This window comes from Limulus polyphemus, unplaced genomic scaffold (assembly GCF_000517525.1).
Source record: "Limulus polyphemus unplaced genomic scaffold, Limulus_polyphemus-2.1.2 Scaffold158, whole genome shotgun sequence".
Taxonomy (NCBI): domain Eukaryota; kingdom Metazoa; phylum Arthropoda; class Merostomata; order Xiphosura; family Limulidae; genus Limulus; species Limulus polyphemus.
Genome location: NW_013665768.1, coordinates 804,162 through 816,267, shown reverse-complemented (window position 1 = coordinate 816,267; position 12,106 = coordinate 804,162). Strand labels below are relative to the sequence as shown.

At 33.6% G+C, this 12,106-nt stretch overlaps 1 protein-coding gene across 2 annotated transcripts in view; it reads left to right on the top strand.

Annotated features, from left to right (window-relative positions):
• The first annotated feature begins 7,477 nt into the window (after positions 1 to 7,477).
• Positions 7,478 to 12,106, top strand: part of LOC106476722 (forkhead box protein O-like) — a 41,141-nt gene continuing 36,512 nt past the window's right edge. Inside the window, exons 1-2 of one of the 2 annotated variants that reach the window (XM_022381371.1) lie at positions 7,478 to 7,795; positions 8,239 to 8,600. In XM_022381371.1, coding sequence (XP_022237079.1) covers positions 7,765 to 7,795; positions 8,239 to 8,600 — 393 coding nt within the window. In that variant the 5' untranslated portion in view covers positions 7,478 to 7,764. Of the gene's footprint in view, positions 7,956 to 8,238; positions 8,601 to 12,106 lie in introns of both variants that reach the window. The other variant, XM_013937358.2, reaches the window with a different exon arrangement.

The window sequence follows — 12,106 nt, the reverse complement described above, 5'->3', positions numbered from 1 at the left end:
AATACATGTACATCCAACTCCTTACTCCATGTTAAACGTAAAATTTCCAAGTCACAGCTTGTCAGGCTACTCGGTTATGTACCAATGCAATATATTACAGTTCCAAGGCTAATGACATAGAAAACCTACTCTTAAGCTTCGCTGTCCTTAACTTATTGTTGTGGAAGCCAGGGAGGTAACTACCAATACCTCTCAAAATCCAAACACAATAAAATGCTTTATTTAGTACAGAGTGTATACGTCTAGTAATCACTTACTATTCGCATAAAATTAAAATTGATGAATTTGAGAAAAATTCATCACACATTTGTTTTTATGTTTCTATCCTTCCAAATTTGATCTCTTTTTTCTGTTTAATTTTCCATCAGTATATATATTCATACCAATACATTTTCACTTCAAACCACAAGATATACAGTTTCGGTATTTATAATGATTGTTACTCACTTCATTCACTGTTATTCAGTTGAATATTTTACATATATCATTTCCCGTTTCTGTCGTCTTCTTTGCTTTTTATTTTCCGTCTCATTGGCACCTTTGAGATTGTTCTCACTGTTTTGTTTTCAAACATTGCATATTTTCATACGGTAACACTACTTGAAGAACGCTTGCTTGAAATGTTGTAACTACACATAAGTCCAGTCAGACTATATTTGGCCATAACTTCACACGAGCTTTGTTCGGTAATATATAAATTCAGTCTAGTTTTTGTCTGGATTCAAGTCAGCTCTATAGGAGTGTTCTTTAGTGACTGTCGTATTGAATCTTGTCCATGTTGTCCGATTTAGTGAATATTCGATTAAACTTAACTTATTTGTAAATGGAGAAGTTTATTTAAATTGGTTTGTTAAGTAATATGAAACTGATCGGAATGGCTCAAGAACTAGTTCAGAAAATCTTGTTATTTTCTGTATTGAATTATGGATTCTGCGGATCTTCATCTGTGCAATTTTTTTCTTCAGTTGCCTATTTTTATTACTTGAAATTTGTACTAAGTTTATATCGCACTTTGGACTTAATTCAAAATTTCAGTTTAGTTGGCCTTGATAATTACAAAATTAAAACACCAAGTGAGGTTATAATTACTTCTACTAATTGATCCAAAGGAGACAACTAGAACATCCTATATAACAAATGGAGAAAAAGTCTATAATGTTTTAAGAAAAAAGGAAGCACTGAAAAGAAGAAAGAAATCTTAACTCTTTTTTTTTCTCTTAGTCAGAAGATGTGCTAACAAATAACAATGTCACAGAAAAGATGATTGAATGCGGCAGATCGTACGAAGTTGTTAATTAGACAAATACTGTGTCCTGGGGCTTCACTTGAGATTAGGTGGTTAAACGTGAAATGTTGAAGGAAATACGATGTTGCTTTTGTGAGGTGATTAACGATAGGTTAGCGTCGAATTTCAATCAGCTCGTGCTGGTACTTAATTTACCAACTTCATTAATATCTTAGGCAATTAAATCCTTGAAGTAAATATACCAAGAAAATTTCATGAAAGCGTGGATCTTCTTGAAAAACAAATATGCGCATAATATATAAGAAATTACGAAAATGTCAACACATTTTTAAAAGACGGAAGGACATGCAGATGAGGACAACAAGTTGTTTTCTCTTCATCGACCCATTTTCTCACCTTTTAAATGTCTTTACCATACCTGTTCAAATGTTAATGAAATACGTGTATGAACATGACCAGTATGTGTATAGTTATGGAGAAACCTTTTCTTTCATACGTAAGAGTGTGCACACTTTCTCTCACATGTCTATGTATAAATGATCTCGCACATGCAAATATACATATACTCTTTCAAACATATAAGTATTCACATACTTATACACAGAAATATTCAAAAGCTCAAAAATATTCTATAGTTATCTCTTTTGAGTCGTTAATAGAAATAATGATAACACCACTAAGTGTTTCTATTTAGTAAATGTCAAAGCTGATTATACTGAAATTTTGCTTGAAGTTCAAATTATATTTTCGCGCTCATACAAACAATACACCAGAAATGGATCATTTTGAATGATTTGAATAAACTATCTCCTGAATTTGGAATTCAACCTTCAGTTTGAGCGAACAAGATAATGAAACCTCAGATACCGAGGTCATCAAAATACGAGTATTAAAATAAATAGGATTTCATCACTAGATTCTGATAATGTTTTTCTTTTCTTTCTTCATTGTATTTCATAGCATTTCTTTTTTTCCACGAGGAGCAACTACTTTCTCGAAACTGCCTGCAGAAAGGGAATGATAACATTAAATGTGGAACGTCGAGCATCCAAATCTGTTATTCATCTTTAAGTTAGTTTTCCTTTACATGTAAAGTTTCTACCTGATAGACAGCGTATACACATTGCTGTGTCGGTCGTATATCTGAAGATATTTGCTCACACAAATATGCATTTTACCATTCCTGCATTCAAGTTTGCATCCAAGTTTTATTTGTCTGTTCTACACGTTTGGTGTTATTTTTTGGCTAATTTTTCCGATACTTAAAAATTCCCCCTAATAATGGAGACGACTTTGTTCCACCCTTTGTGTCCTTTAGATATAGAAAATAGCAAGTAAAATCAATAAATGACTCACTTGGCAAATTATAAAGTAAGGTCGTTGAGTGTTTTTTTTATGGCAAGTTACAAAGTACACTTGGTGTGTTACGAAGTAAGACCATTCATTGACTTGCTTGGAAAATTACCGAGAAAGATCATTGAATGATTCAATTGACAGGTTACAATTAGCAAGTTAATAAATAAGCTTTTAGATTTACTTAAAATATTATCATTGAAAGGTAGAATAAACTTTCAGCGGAAACAAAAGGCCGACGTGTGAAAAGTTATTTATGTGGCGCCAATAACGTGATTTCTATTTGAAGTATTTTGAAAATATGTCTGTATATATATAAGACGTTATAATAAATAGCATTAGTAGCTGTTTTAACTTCACTATAGAACTTTAATTTAGAAAAACAATAAAGTCAATATGAACCGAAGAAAAAAGGTTTAATACAAAAAAAAGATATTAATTTGTCTCACGAAAATATAGCTTCACTTCAAGGGCGCGGGTTGGCCCTGTGGTCAGGGTCGGATTCAGGTTTAATGGGACTCCAGGCCCAAGTAATATTTGAGAATAATAATGATAACTCACTCTTGCCTCTATTCTGCTAGTTTTAGGAACCATATGTTTTTTACTTGGGTGACCCGCAGAGCCCATGTATGGCCAGGACCCTAGGTGGCCTAAGCGTTAATCTGATACTGCCTGTGGTGGAGCTCTGGATTTTGAAGTAGAGAGCCGATATTTCGAATCCTTCCGATACCACAAAATATTCCATACTTTTTTTAGTTTATAAGAGTGACACTCAATTCCTAAGCGTAGATGGTGGGTGTTAGGGTGCCGTTGACTGACTACCTTTCTGCCAGTCAGTAGTTCAAAATTAGGGAGAACGGCAGAAAGCCTTATTATATTTGCCATAAATACAAAATAATACAGCTTTATTTAGTAATTATAAAAATAGTTATGATTTTGTTTCATGAAAAATAGGACTTCATTCATTCCATAGTACGCTAGTTATAAATATATTTAGTTCATTAATAATTCCCCAGTGGTTCAACGATAAATCTGAAATCTTATAACCGGGAAACCGGGTTTCGATACCTGTGGTTGGTACAACACTGATATCCCATTGTATAGCTTTGTGCCTAATACAAACAAAGAAACAAATAATTCATTAATAATAATTTCCATGACTTTATATTCATGTTCAAATAAAAAAAAACTATAAATAATTAGATTTTCAAAGTTTAAAATGATAAACTTCTCTGTAGGATTATCATTTAAAAAGATAATCGAATTTTCTTTGACATAGTAATATACCAGCTGTAATATAATCGACTTTTAATGTGACCGAATAATTGCTATAAATTGAAATTTTTATTATAATGATTATATTACAATAATCGATTTCTATGCGATGCAGTACATTTTATTCATGGATGATGAAGCAATATTTGATCAAGCTAAACAAAGAGCCAATTGGGTAAATTTCGATCTAAATTATCAACGCACAGTATGGAAAAGAATCATCCCCCTTTCAATAACTTAAAGAAGTGATATTCTAACATTCAATGTGTGTTTTACAAATAATCTATGATGGGAAATAATACAGAGCTTGTAGAAAATGGAAATTGCGGTAAGTTTGTTTGTTGTTAAGCGCAAACACCACAATGGGCTATCTGTGCGTTGCTCACCACAGGTATCGGTTGTTAGTGTTATAAACCTTCAGGATTACTGCTGAGCCTAGCTTTGCGCGAAATTCAAAAACAAACAAATACTGCTGAGCTACCAGGAGACTGAAAAAACGTGGTCATGTCAAAGACATAGCAAATGAATAATTCTGTCAAAACAAATTTTTGTTGTACATTTGATTATTCAAAACCACGTTGTTTATATCAGTTTATTTCTACTTAATTTTAAAAAGGTAGTAATATCTTGGTTAACTTAAAACTTCATTTAATGTAAATACAAAAATATTATTACTACGTACTTTTACTTGATTGTTTGATTATTTTGGAAATTTCAGTAACTGGTACGTGCATTGTAGTTTTATAGTTACAAACTAGAACGTTGTTAATCAAATTTAAAGTGACTGTAACTTATGAAGTTGTTAGAAATGTATATAAAAGTTCATGTAGAAAATTGTTTTCTATTTTTACACCCATTTTAAATTTCTTGTATATACTAAAGTGATTACTGAACTATATTTAAGGAAAGTATAAAATATTCTGTCACAAATATTACGAAACCCAATTGCTTGAAAAAAAAACAGCCATTAAAAAATGAAACCAAACAAAACTTGCATGACTTTGTGTAGATATATATGTATTCTACACTTGCTTATAGATGTCGCCACGATAACACTGGCAACAGAAATACTCTTTCCAGTTAGCAGACACTGAATGAATTTCTCAAAACTAGGCATTTTCAAATATCTCTTCCAACACCACTAGAATATTAAATATGACATTAAATATTTTATTCTAATCAAAGTATCCCTCGCCTGTGTGTGTTTGCCTGTATTTATATTTATATAAAAATTATAGTAATTTTTTATGGCAATAAAATAGCTTCTCGTTCACAATTAATAATAAAGATAATATTAACCACTCCATGTTAACATGGTTCTCTTTTAAGGTTATATTATAAAAAAAAATTTAATTGGTACCGCACGATATTAATTTAAAATATTGAATATGATGTCTTCACAGAAGTTAAGAAATGTACCAAACAAGTAGTATCGAGGAAATATGTTTTGGTCTTTTTTTTTGAAAATAAAATGGATTCAAACAGTTATATATTTGGAAAAACGGCTGCTATTTTTTAGATGATATTTATGTTGGAGTGAACCATAATATTTCGCTAAGTTTTTAAATTAAAAACTATGAGAGTTTGAGAAGATTCAAAATAGATTTGAAAAAATATGATTGTTTTATATTCAGAACATATTATATTCCTTTTAATTTTAGTTCATGCACAAATAATTATGTGTGAATATGAGAGTCTTACTTAACCAAAGAAATATTCATTTATGGATTTTTAAAGTGCAACTTAAACAATATATGAAAGACAACCTCAACTAAAAAAATTATCACTTTTGGCTTTGTAAAGTGCACCTTAAAGTTAACTAGTTTGAATGTGTTACCTGGTAAAGTGCATCTTAAAGTTAACCAGATAAGTTTGAAGTGTTACTTTGTAAAGATTAACGTTAAGCTATGAAAGCCACACATAAGCAAAAATATTAAAACCTGTTACTCTGTGAAATGTAATTTAAAGTTAATGTGAGGGACACACTTGAGCAGAGATATTAATACCTGTTACTTTGTGAACTGTAACTTAAAGCTAATGTTAGGGACAAACTTGAACACAAATACTAACACCTATTACTCTAAAAAGTGTAACTTAAATCTAATGTGAGGGACACACTTGGGCAGAAATATTAACACCAATTACTTTGTAAACTGTAACTTAATATTAATGTGAGGGCCAAACGTAAGAAGAGGTGTTAACGCCTGTTACTCTGTAAAGTGCAACATAAGGCTAATGTGAGGGACACACTTGAGCAGAAATGTTAACACCTATTGCTCTGTAAAGTGCAGCATAAAGCTAATGTGAGGGACACACTTGAGCAGAAATGTTAACACCTATTGTTCTGTAAAGTGCAACATAAAGCTAATGTGAGGGACACACTTGAGCAGAAATGTTAACACCTGTTGCTCTGTAAAGTGCAGCATAAAGCTAATGTGAGGGACACACTTGAGCAGAAATGTTAACACTTGTTGCTCTGTAAAGTGCAGCATAAAGCTAATGTGAGGGACACACTTGAGCAGAAATGTTAACACCTGTTGTACTGTAAAGTGCAGCATAAAGCTAATGTGAGCAAATATATTAAAAATATTTTACACTTTAAATTATCTCATCTGATTTCCACTGACGAGAGCTGTCATTACAACTCTTAATACAATTTTTAATCTATTTAGTTATCTTGAGTGAACATTATTAACATTATTATTGCCTTTCAATTTCTTCTTTTGTTAATTATTTGCAACATTTTTGTTGTTTTATAGGCACTTTTTCAGCTGAAGAGTTTTCTTTGCATTAAACTGTACTTTTGTTTTGTTTTGGTCCGGCATGGCCAGGTGGTTAGAGCGCTTGACTCGCAATCTGAGGGTCGCGGGTTCGAATCCCCCTCCCACCAAACATGTTCGACTGTGGGGGCTTTATAATGTACCGGTCAATCCCACTATTCGTTGGCGGTGGGTGGTGACGACTAGCTGCCTTCCCTCTAGCCTTTCACTGCTAAATTAGGGGCGGCTAGCGCACATAGCTCTCGCGTAGCTTGCGCTAAATTCAAACCTTCGTTTTTTTGTTACTTAAAATTGATGAAAGTGAGGTATTAATAAAAGCAACAGGTTCGATTAAAGTTTATTTTAAATTTTAAATTGTAGCTTCCTGTATTCAAATCCTTGAATTTTAAGAACTTTGTTCTGTAAATTGTTCATTATCTAGTTGCATCTAGTAAGAGTAAGTTATTCGACAAAGGTTAAATATACTTTCAAACAACTTGTCTTTGAGATGGCATGCTAGCTAGATTATTGTGAAATATGTTGTTCTGCACCATCATTTTTCGTGAACACGCGAATACGTAAAATATGCTTCATGTGAAGCGCAATGGATGATGCACTTAGTCCAGTTATACTATTAATAATCCGTGTCATAGTGTACCCACCTGAAATATGGCATAAGTATTACAAGAGATTTACCCTACTCAAGAGCCGTGTCCACACTATTGGGTCGCGTTTATCACCGTCGCCATTGACAACCTCTACGTCACATGACGTCAGCTGACGTTGCAATGCCAATTGCGTGGGAAGGCACCAAATGCTCGGTAGGCTCAGCAGATCAGAAAGAGTGAGATGGGGAGTGGTGGAACCGTCGATTTTCTTAATCCAACCGTAACTGACTCATACAGCAGAATTTGTTAAAAAAGAAATAGTTTGCGAAGCTGTGGAACTATCTAACGTAACAACAGCTTCTGCTGGAGATCTGCACACGTGTAAAGTTTGCAGTCGTGGTGTTTAACAAGTATATATATATTTACAACCCGCGGAAAGTAGCGCGTGGTACAAGGGCAAAGATCCCAGTAAACGTGGTTGGAACTTCCTCAACATTATTGAATCATGAGGAACCAATAAGTTATGCTGCAATGTAAGACCCAAAGTGACAGAAGTAAGGACCTTAATACGTGTAAAGCCACACTTTTTCTGTGCCCTTATGTTATAAATAGTTATGCTTACATAACATATAAATAATCTTATTAGATCTGTGCATATTGCTAAACGATTATCATCATATTTCTGGAAAAAGAAGTTACGAAAGAATCTTGGAAGTAGGTGTTACCTTGTTTCATCTTTCTATTGCGTAAGCTCATCTCTCATTTCTCTTTAGCCCTGCTAGACGGAGCTAAACTTTAGTATCTTATTAATATTTGGTTGTATAATTTAACTTCAGAACGTTGCAATTGGGGTCATGCCATTTACTTTTAGAAGAGTTAAGATAAAACATTTTACAATCTAGTTTATTTTTTAACAGCCAAGCTTTAGCATCTCACTCTGAAATTTATTATTTTAAGTCTTAACATCTAACACTTTAAAATCTTTTACACTTTAAAGCGAAAATGGAAGCATTAGAAATTGACCCAAACTTCGAACCTCAGACTCGAGCTCGCTCTAACACTTGGCCCTTGCCACGTCCGGAGAACTTCGAGGAGAAAGACGGCGAAGAGAAGCCAGCGATTCCCGCTACTGTCTATGAACATGCAGGGTCCCCCGCAGAGACCAACGGGCAGCCACCACGGAAAAACACGGCACGAAGAAACGCATGGGGTAACATGTCGTATGCCGATTTAATAACACAGGCAATCCAAGCATCACCCGACAAACGGCTAACTTTGTCTCAGATCTATGATTGGATGGTCCAGAACGTACCGTACTTTAAAGACAAAGGAGAAAACAACAGCTCGGCAGGTTGGAAGGTAAGGAGTTTAGATCCCTTACACGTGTAATTATGTTTAGATAGTAAATAATATCCACACTTTGAGGCGTCAAGATCCGCTAATTCGATTAAGAAAGAATGGAGAAAATAGATATTTAAAGAAAAATAGCCAGAAAAGTTTATTGAGCCTTTCAGTGTCACAAAACAACAGCTTTCTCTTGTAATGTTTGTTCCTGTAGAATTTATGATACCATTTTTCGGTTGTGTATCATTAAATGATCAATTTCAGCTTCTTGTCTTGCACTGACTCTTTGGTTGAGTAGAAGTTGGTAAATTTCAGTATCGTGATAAGTATGTATCTCCTGTAATTCTTCTCAGTGTCCTATGATAAAGATGCAAAAATTAACACTTTTCATGTCCATGCTTGTTTTGAGACAGAATCCGTCTTGTGATTAAACAACTGGCTTAATGTATATCAAATTTGAAGCAAACTAGATTCTTATTTGATCTTAATAATTAAAAAAATATCATTGTTGCTATCAGAAATGAAACTCCGTGTTTACTGAATATAGTTTATTTATTATGATATAAAGAGAGCAACTCAAATGTCTATGAACTTTGAGCCTCTTGGTTCGTTTGGTAGGGAACCAGGAAAGTACAGGTTTTGTTTGGCAAACATATGATTTATTTACTGGCAGTTAAACATTCTTTCAGGTATTAAAACTGCAAAGCTCAGTGCCAAATTCTCAGATTATATACACGTAATAAAAATTCAGCTTTATAAAGTGCATTCAACATTTATCTTCAAAGCACTAACCTTAAAAGACATCCTTGCAAGAAAGTTTTGTAATTGTTATAAGGTCATATCATAGTTCAAAATATTATGCATATTCATAGTTTCAAAACTAAAGTATGGAGGGTTAAAAATTCTTAAAAGAAATGCGCCGAGCATATTTAAGCTCTTGAGAATGAAAGATGAGGTTAGACGAATTTATTTCAATAAAACCTTTTCCGGAAGAACCTATAATAGAGAGAGCAGATAGGTTTCAAACCCGAGATTCTGCATGGAAATTTGCTTTAACCATTTCAGGTACTGCATCTTAAGTAACTCACACCTTAGGTTATAAATTGATTGATTATTATATATAGGGCAATATATGACAAGATTCTAGATCCAAAGTGCTTGTAAAAGCTCATATAATAAGTTTATAGCTATTTTGTGTTTGAAGAAGCCAATTTTAGTCACTTTTCCTACAATAGAATCATCACTTTATGACGTGTTTCCTTTCTTTTCGGATTTAATAGTTTATCTTGTACTCGTTTCTTCTATATTATCACTAAGTTACCGTGTACCTAATTCTAATACGATCACTATTCTATGATATGTCCGTGTATCTCCAGATTTTAATCTGAGTTATAATCTCTCTCTCTTTTAATTAGGTCGTTAGTTTGTCTAGCAGTCTTGTTTTGGTCATTAGTCTCTGGTGTTTCCCTTTTCTCGTGGATCACCAGCCTGTGTTGAACACTACAATCTTCAGACTATGTATGCTACGCTCTTGTCCAGATCATTTTCCCAGATCATCTCTTTTTTTTTTCAGAGTATTTTTACCTCCTCCTGTCAGATCCCCGTCCTGTTTTACCCCCTTTTCCCTAGGTTTTAAGTGTATGTATGTCCTTTTCTAACCCAGCTCGCCAAAGTACGTTGTACGTCTCTCTTCACTAGATATACAACGTGTTTAACCCCTTGTCGTTCAAACCTCCAGTTCTTGTTGTATTATCTATTTTTTTTTATCCAAGCGTTTAAACTATGCTGTATTTCCTTCTAGTCCAGATACCCAACATGTACTTTGCCCCTTTCACCTTAAACTAATCTGAGTTGTACCTCCTTAATCGTGATTTATAACTTGTGTTGTAATACTTTACACCCAGAACGTCAATTTGTATTTCACCCTATCTGATCCAGATCGTTAATATGAGTTATTTAACCTCCTTCATCCCAGGTTTGTAGTTTGTGTTTTAACCCCGTATTATCCCCCTTTTCACCATGATCACTAGTCTGTGCCATACCTTCTTTAACCTAGATTTATAGTTTATGTGTTAATCTCTGTGTTAGAACCTCGTTAACACAATATATCCAATTTGTGTAGTACCCTCTCTCGTTTGTATCTGTTATCTGTGCTCTATCCTATTTCACTGCCATTTCTAGGAACCGATGTTGTAAAGAAACGCCAGAAAGCTAGATAAAATTTCGGGGAAGTGGGGCTAAAGACTGTATTACCCTAACTATGTCTACGGCCCATATCACTTGAATATCTAGTGCACCTTGTAGCCCTTATTGTTTGAGTCTCCTCTTTTTATTATAATCCCATCATGGACAGATCGTCAATTAGTGGTTGAACACATATTTAGTCCTTTGATATAGTGGATTATTGTAGCCAGTTTCACCAAACACGTTTTATTTTCTTTGTTTAAAAAGTGACTTTAAAATCTTGTATCAAGTGCACTTCATCGCATAAAGTCGGTAGTTAATTAATGGTAATGAATAGGCCCAGGTAAACTGCCTCGTTATGTGTGTCTGTAGTAAATATAAGGACTTTTTTTTTTCACGTCATGACTTTCTCTAATACACGAGGCTGTTCGGTCAGAGCAGATAATATAGTATGCACAGTTGTGGCCTAGTGACGTAGCAAAGTTACACAACCCGTTCACTGACTTGGATATTCTCTAAAATACGTAACTCGATAACGCACTTCCGTGAGAGCTGGCTTTCATAATCGTAAGGATAACATTATTATTATTTTGTTTTTGCCCATATCAGTATTAATTTGTTTACGACTTGATGGTGCACAAAGTTTGTCAAAGCAAAGTCACAAGTGTTTGTCACATTTTTGGTTTGTCAACTAAAGACAGCATTAATTACAGAAAAACTTGTTCATGGACCCAGATTTATTATTGTTATTGTATGTTAAACAATGAACCTACTTAACTCCTGATCTTCCAATGAATTATCTGTATTCCTGATATTGTATCAGACAACTTGTTACCGTGCGTCAAATTATATAAATTCAGACCATCGCACTTCTGATCTTGTATTTTATACATTACATGATCCTAATTTAAATCCCGTGTTAAACCCAATAGATGCAGACCCTACATTAAATAATCAGACTTTTCATTCTATAGATCTCTTAAAATCTTGACTTGACATCAAAACATTTGACCTTTGACCCTGCGTTAATAATTTAAAATCTATTTTGTCCCACAATGACTTTGACATAAAAAAGTACAGAATGCGTAAAGCCATTTTCTCTGCCATAGAACTTTAACCTAAAATCTTGACCATTGTCAAGGGTGCTTTGAAAATCGTTTCAAAGTACATTATTCTTGCGGATATAGATATTATAGACAGAACTAAATTTTGTAAAGTCCCAGTGAAAGACTATAACAGTCATAAAAAAGACTTCACCTTGCACTATTTTGTAAAAAAAAAATGTTTAAGTATTTCTTTTTTGACTTATTGTTACAAGTCAAAGAAAGAAGCTATTA